The sequence below is a fragment of the Lepisosteus platostomus genome, chromosome 17, assembly GCF_059453375.1.
Source record: "Lepisosteus platostomus isolate fLepPlt1 chromosome 17, fLepPlt1.hap1, whole genome shotgun sequence".
In the NCBI taxonomy this organism is placed as follows: domain Eukaryota; kingdom Metazoa; phylum Chordata; class Actinopteri; order Semionotiformes; family Lepisosteidae; genus Lepisosteus; species Lepisosteus platostomus.
Window position 1 is genome coordinate 22,113,555 of NC_142627.1, and position 19,996 is coordinate 22,133,550.

Genomic DNA, 19,996 nt, shown 5'->3' on the forward strand with positions numbered 1-19,996 from the left:
CAAAACAAATTTTCGAACTTTCTTTTTGGAATCATTTTTGGAAAATGATTTTTTTTTAAACCCGATTGTACCAGTACTTCAACAGGTCTGCATGGAATAAGGTCTGAAAAATCACCAACTTTCCTCAACAAAAGCCGAAACAGACGAAAACGATTCTAAAAGGCCGCATTTCCGTTCAGTTCAACACCTCGGCGATCTAGCCCCGTTTCCAAGCTGTTTTCTGTAAAGAGACAGCTCGAAAAGTCATCAGAAACTCACTTAAAATGTCATGTGTCATCACCCTGTGCCAAACCCAACCCCTTCACTCAGACACATCCCTCGTTTTTTTAATTTAATCGGCACTCCGCCACTTATAAACTAGAAACCGTCTTCTAGTTCAAAGAGTTGCATGAGATAGAAACCGAAAGCGTAGCTTTTTTTAAAAAAAAAACAGCTACATGAATGAATGGTGTACAAGTATAATCTGTCACGACACCCAGCAAAGATCAGTAACGACACTGATGTGCTCCGTCCGAGAGGTGTTACAGTTGACCCGGGAGCTGATCCAATGCTGCTGAAAAATAATCTGAGATGCCGCTACCGGCTTCAGCGCCGACAAGCAACTGGAGCTACCGAGAGGGAAACATCTGCACGGATTTCGAAGAAAAACCGTACACCAAGCTGGGTAACGCAGTTGTAAAACAATCTCGTTTTATTCTTTGTGACAGTTACCAACAGTTCTTTTTCTCCCCCTCTGTATCCCTTGCGTGTGGCTCATTTTCCTGCCATGACATCAGACCAACCCCAGCTAAATGAGTCAGCTCAAATGAATATAATAAAGAATCACGGCCGGACAGGATAAGATGGAGTGGGGGGGGGGCAACTGGACTGCGCTTCTAACGCGGTCCACGTCACCGCCGTCCCCCCCTACACGCCCGCGGCTCTCCGCCCGGCCGGCAGCGCTTTCACTCGAGCTCGGAGGCGCGGCAAGGCCTACAGCCAACACCACCCGCCGACGGGCAAGGCTGCGTCTCCCCTACCTCCAGTCACTCGCAGCCTCCCCGTCTTCTCTGCTGATCCCCTCAGCCGACAAGACTTCGCCCTTCGCCTCGAAGTGGCTTTTCCCAGCCTGCTACAATCCCCGAGCCTGCTCCGTTCGGTTCGGCGGACGCAACCCGTATCGAACCGGACTATGGAAGCGACTTCTGCAAGTTTATCGCGCACTACGTCACTACGGGTCGCCGAGTGGGAAAAACGCGCGCAAGAGCCCTCCGTTGGAGCGCACACACCCCTTCTCACAAGACAGCACACTGCAGCATTGAAATCACACACCCGCGCCACTTTCTTGTGCTTGTGCTTATCATAGATCATGTAGTTGCACAAGTCCGTATAGCAAATCTCAGCTCTCTAAAGTGATCTACTTGTCAAGATATTGCTCAGCATTTTCAAGGATTTTGAGACGCAAAAGAAGGAGATTTAGGTACGTTCCACACCTTGATCCTAGAGGGGTCACCTTACCTTCAGGTTTTTGCTCCAGCCGTGGGGCAAAAACTCTCATTTACTCTGGGATTAGCTGTTCCTAATCGCAGACTAATTGATTCCAGTTATCTATTCAGGCATATTCTTTCAGCTCTTACAGGGTCAAATGGGATATATCGTCGGTTTCAGCCTCGTACCAATCTCTGCTTTTCAGAACTTTTCTAATTAAGCTCTGTTACTTGAAATCCAACCATCCAAATCTCTGGAGAAGAAAAAAAACTCATTGTGGGAGAGTTTCATACATTGTCATAACCGTCTGTGTCTGTTCAACAGAATGTAATCGACTATTAAAAGCTGTTAAATCAGAATTAAGGTTGAGCAAGCTGAGACAAAGCTGCTTAAAGTTGAGTATGATGAAGCTGCTGGGATCCTGAGGAGGGGTGAGTACTGAAACCCGGGCCTGAGGGTAGAAACAAGTTTACCAAAAGTCTAAACAAGCAAGCAGATCAATTAAAATAATCAATTAGTATGGGAGACTGAGAGACGAGGTAGAATACAAACCAGCAGACACAGCAGACTTCCGGGGTTGAGAGGCGGGAAACACTGATTTAACTTATACTATCATAGCATGTATATAATCTTACAACTATCATACATTAAAACTACCTCTGCTTTCAAATACAGGAAAAAATCCACTCTTCTGCTAAATACAAACATTACTGAAGTGATAATGAATTACATCATTTTTACTACTCAAATATAAGACCCCTGATGGTTATTGCTTTTATGATCGCAGTGAGTTAAAACAATAACACTGTCATCAGATGAAGGACTTTATTTGACAGTTCAGTTAAAAACGTTACAAACACAAGATGTGTTATAGGCTGCAAAATATTTAAGAGTTACAATTGAGGAAAATACCCCAGCAAGTCTTTTGTTAGTTAAGTCTTTACGTTTACAGTAATATGCTCTGGATCACTGCCATTAAGAAAAAGTGAGGTTTCACACCAGAATCGTTTTCTAGACAGTAAAGAACGGTGTAGGGTCAGTTCGTTTTTATTTGTGATGCCTTTAGATTTGTCTTAATTTCCCATTGGAATTGGATGATGTGAACATCCAAACATTTAGAGTGTGTGAATGCAAGGTGTAAACAGATATTTTCCTTCTCTTCATCAGATGCACTGTGCTTTGTGTTTTGTGGAGGCTCACAGTCTGATTTTGTTTTGGTGTCGATTGTCCATTTGTGAATTTTAAATCCGCCTCAGATATTATTTCACAGCTCTGATGTGTGGTCCAGGTTCTTTCTTCCTACAAAGAGCTCGAATTGCAGACACACTTAAAACGGATACACTGTAAATTTCTCATTGGTCTTCTCTTGCAGCAGGTTTCCTTTAGGTGAGTACATATCTCCTCTGGCATTCTGCTGATCTCTGTGATTACCGAGTGATGATTTGTGAAATTACTCCATAAACATCTGATTAACACAATGTGGTGTTCGATTACCAATCATTTATAATTGTACTTGATAGGTATCTAACATTTTAAACTTCTGGTTCATATTTATTTGTTTATACTAAAAATCCATCAATTTTCTAACTGCTTCTTCCACATTACAGGGGAGCCCAGAGCCTATCCTGACAAGAACAGGCACAAGGCATGATATACCCTGCATGGGCCACCAGTCCAGTGCGGGACAGACAGACACACACACTCTCCGACCAGGGCCAACCTTCCCAGAAGCCAATTAACCTGCCAGTATGTTTTTGGACTGTGGAAGGACAAAGGAGTACCCAGAAGGAACCCATACAATCACTGGGAGAACATGCGAACTCCACACAGACAGCACCCCAGGAATTGAACCCAGGACTCCAGCACCGCGAGGCGGCAATCCTGAACACTGCTACACCATGCCACCTTCTATATATACATATATATTATTTTAAAAATAATTTTATATGCATTATTTTTAGGTTTTTTTCAATATGATGAAATATTTGCTAAAGAATACTGAATTGATTATTTGCCATTTTAAATTATTTTAATAAAATCGTCAGTTTTTGTTGTTGTTTTTCACTGTTTGACTAGGAGCTACTCGCCCTGCGAATGCATACCGGGCGGAATGAGAAAGTGTTGGCAGACTCCGCCAACCTGCCTGTTCCTCGTCTTAAATTACACACAAGCGGTGTCCCTCACCGTCAGCACTGCGTCTCATGAGTGCCCAGGAGGCTATAGAAGTCACGTGTCACCGAGAGCCAAGAGACCCCTGGCTGAATAATCCCACCCTACCCTTGGCAGTGGTCCCCCAGTCGTGTGCCACTGCTTTGGGAACCTTGGAGCGGTTGGCAAGTGAATTGACCCAGGCTCGAACCCTTGGTCAAAGAGTTTAGCCTGCACCCAGGTGAACATCTTTACTGGTTTAGCCATTCGAAAAGTACCTTGTCTAGATTTCAGTTTGAATCTCCAGCCTGGAGATGGAACATTCTCGCCTGCAGGTCCAGGCCGGGGCAGTAGTGGACGAACCGTCTGCCCTCGTCGCTCTGTTTACGTCTCACCTCCCTTCCCGCCATCACTGGCTGCTCCTGTCTGAGTTTCGCTCCTCTGGAACTCAGTGTCATCTCGTCATCCCACCGCTGACACCAAACGCGACACTTTTTACGGTTTCGTTTTTCAAAACAGAGAGCGGAGATCACGCACATCAGACTGGCTCAGTCTCACAAGCACAGCAACAGCTTTGTTGCCGTAAGGGACACAGCTTAAGACACGTGACTCTGCAGCCCACAGACCCCTCCAGCCCATTGCAAGGGCCCCATATTTGTGCTCCCTGACAAGGTCCTGTGACGTGGACTTGTGTGACCGTTTTCACTCTAGGGGCAAAGGGTATAACAAACTCCCTCTAAACTAGAGTTCCAGAGAGGTCTTCCGCTGACAAACCCTCATAGCACTCTCTCATAGACACTGTATAAAGCAGCCCCTGAGGTTCAGGGTCCTAGTGCCCTCAGCGCACAGGTTGCTCCACCTCCCTTCTCACATTGGATATACAAACACAACACAGTTCTGAGCTGGAACACAGTACCACCGTGAAAACAGGTAATGTCACCGGATTCTGTCCACATTATCGACCCCAAGATGAAATACACGCAGCGCAACAGGTTTACAATCAACGAGCCCAGTGTAACACGCCACGCACTGTGATATCGCCAGACTACTCACCAGTGAGCGCAAATTTACCAGATTATAGCGATAAATCTGCGTTGAATTTGGTTGGTACCCAGTGGTTACGAGACAAAAAAAACGGCACTCAGTTTCATAAAGAAAACCAGAACATAGAGCAATTCTACAATTAGACGTCCAGCACGTAGTCGTTGAATTTGAATAGAGTGTCCACATTTAGAAAACTAAATATGCGATTGCGCATGGAAAGAACCGTCAGTAGAGGAATCGATTTTCACGTTTTCTGCTAAGGAACCTTCTTTTTTTTGCCCTTTTAGGATCCCAGAGTTCACACTTAATGTCAAAGATCACAACTTTCGCAATGATTACCGTACAGAAAAAAAGGCGATTATATTCAATTGAACCGCATGACTCCATAAGGAAGGCGTATCTCTACCAGCAGGGGGAGGTGTGTGTGTGTGTGTGGGGGGGGGGGGCTAAATTCGTCTTTTAATCCTTTGCATTTTTCTCCCCGGCTAGCAGGTCAGGGGGTTTATAGCAGCCCCCTCCCCACCGCCTGCACTCCCCCGCCTGGCCAGCAGGGGCGGCCTCTCCTGCCCGAGGTGGCCCCGGGCTGGCAGGCAGGCCGCCTCGCCTTCACCGCGCCTGCCCGGGCCGAGCAGCCAGTGCGCGGGGGCGCGCCGGGCGGACTGCGGCGCTACTGCAGGAGAGGTAGCGGCTCCGGCCGGACGCGACATCGTTTCGGTCAAGTCGAGCGGACGAGACGCGGGGCTGCGAGACCCCCCCGGGATTTGCAATGACCCCAGCCGGCGAACAGTGATGGGACCGAAGTATCTGTGCACCCGGACCCTGTGAAGTTTACTGGGAGCGCTGGTGGGTGGAGAACTGAACGGTGAGATGCAATAGCACACTGTAAGTGTCGTTTTTCATCTTGTTTCCCCTCCACATACATGCATCAGATTTTTAGATACCGTATAAACGCTTCTTCGCAAACTGCTACCCGTTTCCCTCGCACAAAAAGTGCCGCAGGGTCTCGGTAAAGTTTGTTTCTTGTGAGGTTTTCGCTGGCTCGGGTCTTTTTTTGTGAGCCGGGCTTGCTGCAGGGCTGCGTTCCCATGGTGAAGCGTACTGTGTGCTGGCTCACGCTTGTTCGTGTGTGCTCAAGCGAAGTCGTGGAGAGCTGTGTGTCTAGAAAACAGCACACAAACCGGCAGGAGAAAACAGATGCATTGAATGTCGCAGCTGTGATGAGTGTTGTGACATTGAGGTGTTACAGAGGTGAAGTGTGCTCTTTCCTGAAGGAAGCCATACCGCCTTATCACGTTGTCTCTGGGGACTTAATCCTCTTCTGTGCTTGACCCTGCTCAAGCCTCTGGTATGCGAGCCGTTCCCGTCCGCTGCTTTTCTGTACTTTCAGATTAATGCAAATTATGTAACGCATCGCAGTCCTGGTGGTTCAGTGCGTCTTGTGTGACTGCTCTGTGTAATGTATAATCCGACTCGTATTTTAAATCTCGATATCCACACTGCTCTTGCAACAGCATCTTGCATCCTTTGGATACGTGCCACGGCGGGCGGGTTGCGTGATTGTAGGGCGCCTGAATAAATGGGTTTGCATGTTCAAAGCCCACGTGTGGGAACAACCCAGTTTACTGTACATGACACTCATTTACCTGTTAGATCAGGACATCCCTTTTTTTTTTGAGGAATCGATGGTAAGCCAGCGGAATGCACGGTGCCAGGTGAGGGGGTCTGGTGTTCAGGTTCGGAAACAGAACTGCGCTTTGCTCTGTGTGTAACGTGCTGTTCGCTCGCTCCTGTCAGTGCTGGTTCGGTACTGACCGGATGGGATGGGAACAGAACCTGCACCAGGGACGAAGCGGAAGCTTGCGTGTAGGACAGGACCCGACAGTTTGTTTTTTTCCGCGGGTGTGTTGTGCACGACTTGACTTCGGCTCGATTGCTCTGTGTGGAGCTGGGGACGGGTTCACTCATTCTTTGGAATAAGTGGCTTGCACGTGTAGTACTGGACAGTACGGCTGAGACAGTTTTGCAGTAAATCAAAAGAATTCTTAGAGGGGTTGTGCTGTTAGGGTCTCCAATGAGCACCCAGTCAAAATATCCACACCACCGTGGACAGAACATGCAGGCTCCTCACAGAAGCACCTCGGTCTATAATCACATCCATGATTCCACATCTTTGAGGCAATGACCTCCCTTTCTTATGCTCCGTCTACATGCCTTCATGAATGTGGTTTTGTTCTGCTGGAAGCTCGTCTTTTATATGTTTGCAGACTTTCGTTTTTTAAGAGAGTTTTTTTTAATACCAAGCTGCAAGCCTGTACATGTTTTTTTTTAAGTTATGCCTAAGATGATTTGTATACAATCTAGTAGTTGTGTTGATAGAGGGAAGCTTGTGCTCTTTTGTGTTTGCTGTGTAGTTTCGGTACACAGTACTGTCGGTTTTCTCATTTGGACCGTCTGTTTAAGGACAGGGCGCGGGTGGTTACTGTCACATCATTGTTTATCTTAACATTGCATTTGCCACGTCGTAACTTTGCTTAGGTACAGCTGTTCAACTAAGAAGTTCTCCTTAGCTCATCCTTTTTTTGCTGTGATCATTTAAAATGTTTTTTTTAAGTAACTTGTCCCTTTTAATTAGGATGACACAGAGACATAGAGGTGAGAGCTGCTGGCTGTCAGCTCCTGGGTCCTGGAATCAATTCTAGACCGAGGTGTCGTCTTGGTGGAGTTTGCATGTTCCCCTGTGTTCAGGTGGGTGTTTACCAGAGCATGTGGTTTCCAGCCCCCCAAAGGCATGCCTCTGGGGTTAACTGGTGCCTCTGACTTGCGAGCATGCCCTGCAATGGACGTCCACCCCTGTTGTTTTGGTCGATTCATTCGTGCTGTAAATCTGTGAAAAGAAACAACAAAATATCGGCAACGTGATTGACTTTCAGTTCTTCGCTGTCGCCGGGCGCCAGTCCATCGCAGGGCAGACGCACAGTAACACACACACTCACACCAGGGCCAGTTTTCCCAGAAGCCAGTTAACCCACCAGCATGTCTTTGGACTGTGAGAGGAAACCGGAGCACCCGAGGGAAACCTAGGTGAACTCGGGGAGAGACTCCATGCAGACAGCACCCCAGGCCCAGAACTGAACCCAGGACCCTGGCCATGCTGACCTCTGTGCCCCCATGTCTCCCCAGGTTGAATCCATCATGTGTAAATTGTTGTGGGCCATCTGCTTAAGTCTTGTGAAGACTGCGATTAGGTTGGAATCTGTGCAGAGAGCAGTGGGTGAGGTGCCACGCCGAGCTTCTGTGCGTCTGCTTCCTCAGCCCTCGACTTCTGCAGCAGATCTGGGGGTTATAGAACTGCAGCTGGGAGCTCAGAACAAGCGCTGGAATTTATTGTGAGACAGGCGGTTGGGTTAAATTTATGAAATTATGAAAAACCGTTTTCCTGTGTTGGAGGGTTTTTTTCCCCCTGGACTGGTGTGGAAGTTGTATTGTAGGAGTCAAAAAAAAAAAAAAATTACTTTCGCCATGTAAAATTTTCCAGTCTGTTATTTTGAAGCAGGGCATAACAGTCTGGTGTGTGTTCTCCGGTTTGGTATTTCTCCAGCGCTTCATGAGGCATCTGCAGAAACAAGCCCGCAGGTGTGCGCTGTTTGATTTGGAGCCTCTCTTCCCTGGCGGCGCGGGGCTGTGAGGGAGTGAGTCTCCGCCGGAGCGGCAGGCGGACGGCTGTGTCACCGAGCCTGCCCCCCCCCCTCCGCAGGCGGCTGCAGCATGCGGCGGGATGGACGAGGAGGAGCAGAATCACTACGTCTCGCAGCTCAGGGAGGTGTTTGACAGCTGCGACACCACGGGCACGGGCTACCTGGACAAGGAGGAGCTCTCGGAGCTGTGCCACAAGCTGCACCTGGAGCCTCACCTGCCGGTGATCCTGAGCACGCTCCTGGGCCCCGGGCACTACGCGCGGGTATGTAGACTTCGCTCTCCCCAGCTGCACCAGCCTGGTGGAAAGCGCTCAAGGCACCGTGCTGCGCGCGCGTGTGTTTGGGTTCCATAGTACAATCGCTAAAAATATTGCTTCAGTAGTTTGGTCAAACCCTAGTTGAGAGGGAGAAGACCTCTAGTGACAGAAGGCCCCAGAGTCAGGAGAGCGAGTGGACAGAGGGAAGGGTCTTTTTAAGGTTGTAGACTTTAAGGCATTCAGCAGCATTGTAGTTACTGTGAGCCAGGGAGAAATTCACAGCTTTAAATGTCCACTAAAGGGTTTTAAAAGTTGATATTGAATGTAGCACAGCATGCTGGCACAGTGGTTAGCGCTGCTGCCTCACGGCACTGGGGTAGAATGAGTAGAATCCTGGATCTGTGGCACTATGGGTGTGGGACTTGCATGTTCTCCTCATGATCACATGGATTTCCTCTGGGTGATCTGGTTTCTTCTCTCATTCCAAAGACATACCGGTAGTTTAATTGGCTTGTTAATTTGTGTGTGTGTGTGTGCGTGCATGTTAATTTGTGTCTGTGTTTATGTTTGTGTCTGTGTCTGCGTGTGCCCTCTGATGGGCTGGCGTTCCACCCAGGGTGTGTCCTGCCTTGTGCCCATTGCCTGCTGGGAGAGCCTCTGGCTCCCCCACAGCCCTGTATTGGATGAAGTGATTAAGATTAACGGATTGAATGCGACCATAAGCCTGTATAAAGATTCCAGACCTGGAGCAAACCTGTATGAGATCCCGTCGGTGCTCTGGTGGCTGGGCTGTGTCATTAGTGTCCCCACCCCCTGGAAGTGCTTTTAAAACTGTCTGTGGCAGGTGAACTTCGAGGAGTTCAAAGAAGGCTTCGTAGCGGTTCTTTCGCACTCCCTGGAGCTCAGCACCTCTGAGGAAGAGAGCAGCTATCTCGAGCCAGGTAAGCAGGGGCTCTCTGTGTGCAGCCCATTCGGGTTTTTGTAGAAATACCTTGGTTAGTTCCCAGACTCGATAGTTTAAGCCATCAGGTGCACAGTTCAGATCATGTGTCCTTGGTATGCTAAAATTACTGGAGATTGGTTGTGTAAAAAGTATTCATTGTCTTCTCCTAAAAATTGACTTAAAGTCTTATTTGGTGAAAATATAGGAGAGGAGAGAAAAGTCTATTTGTTGCACAATGCATTGAATTCTTTGGGGTTTTAACATTTATTATATCATCTTTTACCACGTGATGACGTTATTAGCTGAATACAAGTAGCAGCAGTGAGCCAAATACCATCCATCCATTTTCTAACCACTTCTTCCAGTGGATATGCTGAGTCTTGTAAGTAGGCCCGGCCAGTGCTTTCAGACATGTGCTTCTCGTAGAAGGCATACTTCCTGCGATTCTCTGTGAGGACGTGTAGGAGCTCAAGTTAAACCCAGTGGTGTTTGGTTTAGGGCGGCATGGTGACAGAGTGGTTAGCGCCCCTGCCTTGCATGGCTGAGGTCCTGGAATTGGGTTTAATTCTGGAACTGGGGTGCTGTCTGTGTGGAGTTTGTATGTTCTTCCCACATTTGCGTGGGTTTACTGGGTTTCTTACGGGTTCTACTGTTTCCTCCCACTGTCCGAAACATACTGGTAGGTTAATTGGCTTCTGGGGAAACTGGCCCTGGTGTGAATGTGTGCGATTCTGTGTCTGTGCGTGCCCTGCGATGGACTGGTGTCCTGTCCGGGGTGTATCCTGCCTCGTGCCTGTTGCTTGCTGGGACAGGCTCCGGCTCCCCCCACAACCCTGATTTGGAAGAAGCGGTTAAAAAAATAGATGGATGGAATTTGGGTAATTGTTGCTACTTGTATTTAGCTAATAACCTCATCACATGGTACAAGACAAATGAATACAAGATGTTATTTCTATAGCGGAAAGGAGTAACCATACAACAGTTGCTTATTTAGAGTAAAAGAAATGGAAATAGTGGCATGACCTGGGCAACATAAATAGTGGTTGTTTTACGCAATGTAAGAAGAATGAAATAGCACAAGTTATTTTATGTTGATTTTTATCCAGCACCATATGGAAGGGTTTAAGTCTCTGGAATGTGGGAGATCTATTGAGTTTCCCCTGTCTATAGCATAATTCCACTGGAATCACAGGCTGCCTTTTCAGAAATAACTTGTGAGCAGAAATCTGTACATAATAGGAGAGACTTTGCACCAGATGCCTCTGATAATCTGACTCGCATTTCTGTTTCCTTTACTCACAATGTTACTCGAGCACTGTCCTTTGAAGGAAAGCTCTGCATAGAGGTATCTTTCACATACCATAAACAAGAAATCCCCAGTGGATTATCAGGTTATAAGATGCTCTCTGTGTATTTTAGGAAAAATGTCACTATGAACTACTGTATGCAAAACTAAGAAGCACACTTCTCCCTGAGTGTAAAGATACAAAGCTTAGTCTAGACCTGCAGGTTACTGTTGCCATGTGTGATCTTGTGTTGTTAAGGGCATTAGGTGAGCACAGCTGTTGTTCACAATATATTTTTTTATTTAGATGGAGACTCCTGAATCCTTTGTCTCCTTACTGTCATCTCGTTGATCATTTTAATACAAAGATGGAAACGCTGCAGATTTTCAGTTAATTTGTGGAAATCTGCCAGCTCCAGTTGTCGGTTAATATTTTTTAAAAAAACAACACCCAGTCCTCCCGGTTCTGTTCTGATGGTCTCCGTGTTTCATCTCTTGGTGAGCTCTGCGCACGGAGGAATGAAAGTAAAGGGTTAAGGTTTCGAGTCCCGACATACTTCAGAATCCAGGAAGGAAGGAATAACCGCTGCAGGGTCTCCGCCAGCAGCACCAGACTTCTGAGGCTTTTCCTTGCGCCCTTCCCAGTACTCGCAGAGGAGGTCAAGCCCAAGTACGTGAAGGGGGCGAAGAGGTATGGACGGCGGTCTCGGCCCGAGGCCCGCGGTTCGGAAGTGGAGATCGCCGAGGACCCCGAGACCCCCGGCCCCAGGGCAGCCAGGGCAGAGCCCTTCTCCTGGGGCGCCCGGGCAGAGCAGCTGAGGCGCTCCGCCTCGCTGGAGAGTGTGGAGGTAAGCGGGAGGCAGCCCAGACCCGTCCCCGGCCTCCTGTCGGCCGGCTCCTGGCTGCACATCAGAGAGCCCCTTGTGTTTGAGCCTCCGGGGGGGCACGGGGGGGCCGTTTCTCCCGTGACTCATTCCCGCTTCGCTCCGCGCTCCCTGAGCCTGCACCGATCCACGTGTCTTGCCAAGTTAGAGGTGAGCTGCCAGTTTATTGCTCTGGATCGTGTTATGATTCCCAGCGTTTCAGCGAAATCTGGGCAGCTGTGCTCCTTCACTCAGCTGGCTCGTCTGATGAAAGGCACCTACTGCAGGGCAGACAGCCCCGCGGGGCAGCGCATTGCGCGCCGGAGGAATGTCTGTCCTCCAGATGCCAGCGGCCCTTCTATGGAGCAGAAGTGTGGTTTTGAAAACCCTCTCTACCAGGGCAGTGTTGTTAATCTGTACTTCTCCTCAGGACGTAAGGAATGCTATAAACCAGATTTAGTCTATCTGGCTCATTTGGTGGCTAGTAGAGTAATGTTCTGAGAATAGTGTCAGTCTCTTAAACTATCTGAGTCGGCTTCAACCACATGGCTGGGGCGTTGGTTTCGGTCTCTCCCCCAATCCCTTGTGTAGATAAGTGTCTGCTGTTTTATTTCTTGAATGGCTTTAAATTAACATTTCTTTTGCATCCCTGGGTCCCTGTGCTGCTGAGGAGGGGAGATAGGAACCAGGCTGAATGCACCTATGACTTTAAGAAAATTGAAGTGGACTGTATATAGATGAGGGCAGGAGTCAAAAGCTGGAGGAACATGTACAGTATATCTAGGAAGCATTTAATGATCTGATGGGCTCCCCAGAATCAGTTTTTTCCTTGGATTCTGGTGTCTGAATTTGTATACTATCTTGTGTGTTTCCTGAGTTCCTTTTCTGCTGAATGGCTTGCAAACATGCCTTTTCATCTTCTTTGCACTTTTTTAGTGAAATGTGTGCATTTCGTTACACTCTGCTTACTAAGCATCAACAGCACATTTCTGGAATTCACTGTTATTGTAATAATACTGCTTACCTCTCAAAAACTGGGCAGATGTCGTCTAACTGAAAGCTGCTGAGCGTGTTTACAGATATTTTTCATCATTCAATACATCTCTGTTTCTAGAGATTACGTTCTCTTCATTTTAATCTGTATGGCATTATGTAACTTTGCAGTCCGGATTGGTGCAGAAAGCCCTAGATATCACAACAGTTAATGTTTTCCAGAGTCTTAGCTTGCAGGCCTGTTTGCATTGGTAAAACACTGTTTCAGCCAGTGTGAAGCATCAGGCTGTTTGATAGTTAGCGTTTGCATAATTGTGTGCCGTTTTTGATGTTTTCTTTGATCCGTGCTGCACAGATTAGTCCCTGGTACACATGCATCTGTGACATTTAAAGATTGAATTGAAAAAGGAGTTCAGCGTTGTAATCAGTATTACGAGAAGGCTTGTACTCTTGTGTGTCGCAGCAAGTGACCAGGGTGAGACTCAAGCACACAAGCTCTGTCCTCATGAGAGGTGACACAAGTCCATTGCAGGACCACACCCAGCCCTTTACCATTAGAAATGTAAAGCTTACTTAGAATATCTGGCTAGAATGTAATCTTGGATTCCTCATATTATAGACATAAGGGCAGGCTTTCTATAAGGGGCAAGCTATCTTTTTATGTCTGCATGTTTAATTTATAGAATAACTTCAAAGGAGGATCCTGATTCCTGCGTCAGGACAGGCTCAATCAAGCACCTTCAGACAGCGCGAGAGAGCTGGGTCTTGATGATGTTCTGGATTGTTATGGAGTGGAGAGTCAGAAAGCACACAGATGGTCTTCTTGAAAAGCAATTTGTCAGACATTTAAGGATAAAAACGAATACATGCAAAAATATAATGAAAGTGGAATAAGAAGGGATGAAACTGAGATTTATAATCCTGGAGAAGAAGGTTGTAGATTATTATTGAAATTGTTTCTCATTTATTGTATGTTTCAGTGACCGTGCATTTGACAGTTTGGCAGCAGAGCTTTGTATGTAAAATAGCACCTGATTGAATTGGAAGAATAAAAAAACAAAGTTAAAAGAACATTTTCTTCAACACTAGAGGGAGATATTTCATAAAAAGTAGAATAAAATGAAAAAGAAAAGTGGATTTTTATGTGTTGAATGTGAAGAGCACTAATAGTGCTAAACTAGGTTTGCTTTCAGAACCATTAGATTGTGACAGCAGGACAATCTTTTCAATCTTAAGAGCTATAAATCACACAGCAGGTGTCCCCACCCCTGCAGCAGTAAGCCTGCTGTGTCTTACAGGTTTTTAGGGTCTTTTAAAGCACCTTTGAAGAGCTGGGAGAAGCTGTGAAACAGATCCAATAAAGCCAATAGCAGATTCAGGCCGTTGAGATCCCAGCAGGACTGAAAACCTGTAACCAGCTCCCCAGGATTAAGACTAAGGCAGCAGTCCCTGGAGCATTAGCTAACTGAAGGATCTCCAGCTGTGGTCCTGAAGATTCAGAATCTCTTCTGGTATTCATTCCAGCCGAGCACTGAATGACAATTGGATCAATCAGTGGCTTGATTGGGACGAGCCAACATGCTATCCAGACCTCTCCACTTTGCACATTAAAGGCCACTTTGAAAACCTGCCGGGCTGGTGTCGCAGACCCCTGAGCCCATTCAAAGGCCACATGTGTGGATTAGACCACAGACCTCACCGAAGGAAAGGCAGGGACCTGCAAGCTGCAGAAAAAAAGGAACCACATTTGAGCAACGAAAGAAAACCAAATCTTTTTGTCCAGTGGGCTGGACTTGACTGAACTTGACACCACCCGGGAGTTTCAGTGGAGTACACGCGAATGTACAGAATGGAATTCTTTTTGGCACTGCCCTGTACAGTAAGCCGGCCTCTTGAATTTGTTTGCTTAAGCTTGTATTTGTTTTATTCTCTTAGTTATTGCATAACAATGCAGTGTTCCAGCAAGAAAAGCATGTGGCTTTGTTGCAGTTTAAACAAGCATGGTAACAACACAAGAATGTTTTTGACAGCGTAAACCACACAGTAATTCAATAAACAGCTCAGGTGTTTAACCCTAAGTCCTCTTCCTTTCAGAGTCTGAAGTCGGATGAAGAAACAGCAAGCAATAAGGAAGCATATAATGAGACATTTGAGTCACAAGGTACTGATTCTTCAATATGAATGTATTTGAATGTTTGTCATTGTTCCATAAGGGCCTCACAGCGCTGGGGCCCTGGGTTCAATTCCTGGGGTGCTGTCTGTGTGGAGTTTGTATGTTCTCTTTGTTTGCTGCGGTTTCCTCTGGGTGCTCCAGTTTCCAAGACTTGCTGGTAGGTTAATTGGCTTCTGGGAAATTGGCCCTAAATGTGAGTGTGTGTGCCCTGTGACAGACTGGTGTCCTGTCCAGGGTGTACCCTGCCTTGTGCCCGTTGCTTGCTGGGATAGGCACCGGCTCCCCCATGACCCTGAATTTGAAGATGCAGTTAGAAAATCTGTGGATGGATGATTGTTCCAAAGGGCTTTTGAGAAAACAAATTCTACCCCCTCCGTCAAGCGTCTTGTATTGATCTCTGAATAGTCTCCAAACTTCAGGATCTCCTAATAGATCCCTTTAATTATTTCTGCACTCCAGTCTCGGCAGACATGTCCGATGGAGCAGAATTGACCTTTCCTGAATCCTCCCCTACTCAGAGCAGAGGCCGGTTGTCCTGTTGCCCCACGCTGAGGTGCACTATTGATAATTGTTCTGGGTTCGGCACGCTGTCACCTCTCTCCTGCCTGTCCCACGGCGCTCAGGCCAGTCCAGGAGGTGGAAGCCGGACGCCGTCAGCAGCCCGAGACAGACCCCCGGCCCCCGGGACGTGACGGACGGGCAGATGAAGACCATCTGGGACGAGCTGGGGGTGGGCGGCAGTGGCTACCTCAACAGGCAGGAGCTGTCCTTGGTGTGCGACAGCATGGGCCTCAGCGGCCTGCAGTCTGAGGTACTCCAGCTGATCTCTGTGCGTCGGAAATGAGCGCAAGCTCACTCAGCCTAAGACTTTCCTCGGCCATTTCTGCCCCGTTAACGCTTTTACTCCTATGCCTGGCCAAAATATTAGGAACCCCCAGTCACATGGGGAGGCTTGAGAAGCATCTAACCCTAGTCCTGACTCTGGCCAGGGCCATCCCTGGAGCTGGGTTTTCTTACAGACCGCTGGAATCTGCCCTGTTTGAGGCCTCACACACTAATGGGTGGGGTTTACTAATATTCTGGCTGGTAGGAGTATTTCCTGTAGCTAAAACGCAAAGAACTCTTAACTTACAGAAATCTAACCATTTAGCACATTCAGATTTGTAAAATCTAGCATTAAAATGCATGTTGGTCTTAAATTTAGGTTTGAGTTATCACACAGGAATTTTGAAATGTTTCATAAGCAATTTATTGTAGTTTATGGCAGTGCTTAGTGTTCCAGCCATTCATTCCAGCTCCACTTACTTTAATCAGAAGCTTTTAAAATGCAGCTCTCAATCTGTAGACATTCCTGTTGGAGTGCCAAGCGAATAAGGCATTAAGGACCGTTTTGCATTGCAGGAGCTGGATGCACTGTTTGCAAGGCTGGACAAGGACCGGGATGGCAGAGTGAGCCTGAAGGAGTTCCAGGAGGGGCTTTTCAGACACGCCCCCCTGTCCGCTCCCACCACCTCCACCCCCATCAAACCCCAGCAGCGGGGCTCCCTCAGCCAGGTCTGAGCCCCCCCTTCTCTGTACGAGCACCAGCGCTGCCCGATCACTCTGCGCACGGCCAGCCAGACGAATGCAGCGGGGCGCTGCCTTTTCAGAGGTCCGGAGGGAGGCCGAGACACATAACGGAAATAGTGCAGATTCTGGTCTCTTGATTTATAGGGCGGAATATTAAGATTCAGGTTAACTCTTTGCCAATTGGAAGAGTTTTTTGTTTGACATCTCCAGATTGCATGATTCTCTCACTTAATGGGTTTGTAACACGCCTGTCAGTCGTGGAAGCAAAGCCTGGGGCTGTCCGGTGGGTGGCGGGACAGGACTCCTGACAGCGCGGTGTGTCGTCTCTCGCCGGCAGGCCCTCGAGGACAGCGCCAGCAGGTCGGCCCGCCCCTCTGTCCTCTCCACCACCGTGGGGCCCCGCTTACTGTCCTGCCTGGACGACGGCTCTGGGGGCGCGAGTCCGGAGCAGGTCATCGGCATCTGGAGCAGCGAGGGGATCAGGAACGGCAAGGACATCCTGCAGGTACGTTCCCAGCCCAGAGCCCAGGATCCCCCCGGAAGAGTCTGCGCTGCAGTGCAAGGTGCTGCAGTCTTAAAGACCTTCATTTCCAACTTGCTTGGTCATTCAGTCAGCCCTTCTTTCCCCTCTCTGCGGCAAGTCTCTCAGCCAGTTTGTCAGGAACTGTGTGGCTCAAACTCCACGGAAGCTGGTTTAGGTCAGGCTGCTCTGTGACAGTGCCAGCGAGACCAGTTCTGTTCACCCTGGGCTGAGCTCTGGATGTGTCCTTCAGGAATTAAAGATTCTGTGGCTGTAATGGTATTGTATTCATAGAGCCCAGTGACGTCACTTTACACTTTTATGTATTTATTTTTAGACTCCACAGTCAATATTTCATCTATGAAAGGAAATTAAATAGAACTGAAGCAGATGTAGGGGCCATAATAATAATAATAATAATAATAATAATAATAATAATAATAGTCGTATTCTGTTCCGATTCAGAGTTAATAATTCAAGACATGATCATCTGTTATGTGGTAGAGCGAGCCTGACCGAGGTGTTTAACACTTGAAATGCTGCATTACCCTTGTGCTTCATCAAATCACTTTTCGGACTGAAAGGAAAGAAGCTGATTCACCTGGGAAGAAGGAATTGTCACGTGCAGTTTTTTTTATTTAGTTTGTAGTCTTTATCAACCTAAAACCTTTTTATTTGAAAATGAGTTTTTGCTTGATAGGTTAGTGGCTCGATCACATTTATTGTCGAGCACAGCAAGTGCTTAGAGATTGTATAGTCCATGCGCTCACTGCTCCCGGTTCCATTCTCTCTCACGCGTCTCCCTAGATCCTGGAGTTCCCTCTGGATGAGAAGCTCAGCCTGGCAGAGCTGACCCTGGCTTTGGATAATGAGCTGCTCTCAAGCGCCAATGGAATCCATCAAGCTGCACTCATCTCATACAAAAGTGAAATCCAGTTCCTGCAGTAAGAGTCATCCTTTTGTTCCATTTTTACCTAATAATGGGCATTTGCAGGTTATAATTTTTTGCTTTGTATTAGAAGAAAAAAAAAGCAATAAGAAATCGAACTGCAATTGGTATACAGCAGCCCTCATCATAAATGTACAGCACTTCATTTTCCACCAAAGTGATTAAGGTGCATAGTAGAAGAATGTCTAGTCTCCTACTTTAACCAGGATTTCCATGATAAAAGGATGTTTGCTACCAGTAGGGATTCATTTCTGTGTCTTATCTAGTGTCAAGTGAGTGACGTTATAAGGAGTCTTCCCAACTGTTTCTGGCTGCTCCAGAGCCTCAGCTGGCAAAGATGCCTGTTCATGTGACAGACAGAGCACTTTGCCAGGACTGGACTTTTTTTCCCCAATCTCTTAGCTCAGAGCCGCTAATATTTGTATTCAACACATATTTCCGGCTAAAAAAAGAGCACAGGTACGCCCTGCTGTACTTTGATTTTCTTTCTGTGGATCCGCAAGTATGTTGGCGATATACTTATACCCAGATTCAATCACCACGGCCTGATGCTTTGCCAAAGCATCGCTGTGGCGCTCAAGCCAAGCTGGCCTTAGTGTCACCGGCAGGGGCGCTCTTGCTGTTTAAATGGCTCCTGTGCTGCATTGGGAGCGGGAGGCTGAGGAGTTGTCCTGCTGTCATGTCTGTCTGTGGCGCAGCGTCCAGGCGGAGCAGGCCTGCAAGGAAAGAGACAAGCTGAAGGCGGACCTGGAGCGGGCCGAGAAGAGGAACCTGCAGCTGGTCAGGGAGGTGGACGACCGGCACGCTGCCATGGAGTCTCTCAACGAAAGCAAGATCAAGTAAGACCTGAGTTCCTTCTCCTTCTTAAACATGCCAGGCATTTCTGACATCCTGTTCCGCTCGTCAGGTTCCCCGGGAACAGGACTAAAGCAACACACCCTGGTTGCTTGCTAGACTGGTTCCACCAGGGGATACATGGCACAGAGCTCTGGCTGAAGAGACTGCGCTGGTTTCAGGTTCCACATGGTGTCTGCAGGCCTGTAGCTGTAGCAGGGTTTCTCCTCACCGTGCAGGAGATGAACCTGGAGCGATCCTCATCGACGAGAAATCTTTCTGCCCACGGAGAAGGGGCAGCAGAGAGTGACCCTCCATCGTTCGGTGGTTTCCCCTGAATTCTAGAGACCTTGAGCAGGACTACAGGGACAAGCTGTCTGCCATCAGGAGTGACCTGGAGAGAGAGAACGAGCTGCTCTGGCAGCAGGCGAACCAGCAGAAGGCTAAGCTGGAGGAAGACCTGGCGACTCTGCGGGCGGAGGACACCAGCCTGAGAGCAGACGTTACTGCAGCTGCTGAGGTGAGGTCACGCTGGCAGACTGCACACTGCAGCATCAGCTGGCGAATCAGCTGTCAGCTGATGATGTCTATTATAGAGGCTGTAGTGCAATTTGTATGTGTGGCACAACAATGCTGAGACAGGCCTGGTGGGTTTTACTTCGTCTTTAATATTCATGATGCCCTGATATAAAGTCATAAGACTAGGAACAGGGATTATGAGGCTGTGACTGCAGCTTCAGTCTTTTGCCCAGTTTTATCTGGCAGTGTTTGCTACTGTACAGCACAGGCTGTGTTTTGCTCAGAGAGACGTTTGTTTCCATGTTTCGTTCTGAAAGAGATTACAGACTGACCACTGGTGTAACGAGTAATCTGGATTAACCCACACGTGTTCCCTACCCCATTTATCTAACAGGAGAACAGCCACTTGGAGAAGGAGGTGAACGAACTGAGGAAAAAACTCTCGGAGTCGGAGAAAACCATTTCCAAACTGCAGAAGGACCTGGACAATCTGCTCATGTCGAAGGTAAACGTAAAATACCACCACTTATGTTTGTTTATTGAGTGTGTTGATGTGGATGCTCAGTTTTTCATGTTATTGTCGGCTGTTTCATATATATAGACTTTAAATGCTGTGCAGTCGAAGTTCTTGATGGTAATCATGAATTAGATATCCATTTACAGAAAGTCTTAAGATGATTTTGCTTTTTCTGTCCAATATGTTTTTAGACAACTGAAAGCGTTTTTTTTTTTATCGG

General features: G+C 47.6%; 2 protein-coding genes and 1 long non-coding RNA gene across 18 annotated transcripts in view; 2 read left to right on the forward strand and 1 right to left on the reverse strand.

The window, feature by feature from the left end:
* Positions 1-1,200, reverse strand: part of cul9 (cullin 9) — a 41,029-nt gene extending 39,829 nt beyond the window's left edge. For 3 of the 4 annotated variants that reach the window (XM_088610294.1, XM_088610293.1, XM_088610292.1), the window contains exon 1: positions 1,020-1,199. The gene's annotated coding sequence lies outside the window, so the exon portion shown is untranslated. Of the gene's footprint in view, positions 1-1,019 lie in introns of all 4 variants that reach the window. The other variant, XM_088610296.1, reaches the window with a different exon arrangement.
* A 46-nt stretch (positions 1,201-1,246) lies between these two features.
* Positions 1,247-3,517, forward strand: LOC148646390 (uncharacterized). The gene is made up of 2 exons (XR_015927960.1): positions 1,247-2,853; positions 3,075-3,517. It is a non-coding gene; the product is annotated as an uncharacterized LOC148646390 (long non-coding RNA).
* A 1,663-nt stretch (positions 3,518-5,180) lies between these two features.
* Positions 5,181-19,996, forward strand: part of ninl (ninein-like) — a 28,721-nt gene continuing 13,905 nt past the window's right edge. For 2 of the 13 annotated variants that reach the window (XR_015927959.1, XM_088610297.1), the window contains exons 1-13: positions 5,187-5,541; positions 7,292-7,404; positions 8,414-8,617; positions 9,456-9,552; positions 11,485-11,687; positions 14,790-14,856; positions 15,492-15,679; positions 16,270-16,422; positions 16,775-16,942; positions 17,765-17,901; positions 18,605-18,745; positions 19,086-19,260; positions 19,654-19,764. Coding sequence is in view for 12 of the 13 variants with exons in the window: in XM_088610297.1 (XP_088466423.1) it covers positions 7,387-7,404; positions 8,414-8,617; positions 9,456-9,552; positions 11,485-11,687; positions 14,790-14,856; positions 15,492-15,679; positions 16,270-16,422; positions 16,775-16,942; positions 17,765-17,901; positions 18,605-18,745; positions 19,086-19,260; positions 19,654-19,764 (1,662 nt within the window). In the remaining variant the exon portion in view is untranslated. Of the gene's footprint in view, positions 5,542-5,602; positions 6,005-7,291; positions 7,405-8,257; positions 8,618-9,455; positions 9,553-11,484; positions 11,688-13,159; positions 14,575-14,789; positions 14,857-15,491; positions 15,680-16,269; positions 16,423-16,774; positions 16,943-17,764; positions 17,902-18,604; positions 18,746-19,085; positions 19,261-19,653; positions 19,765-19,996 lie in introns of those variants that run through there. The other 11 variants (XM_088610308.1, XM_088610299.1, XM_088610310.1 and 8 more) reach the window with 11 other exon arrangements.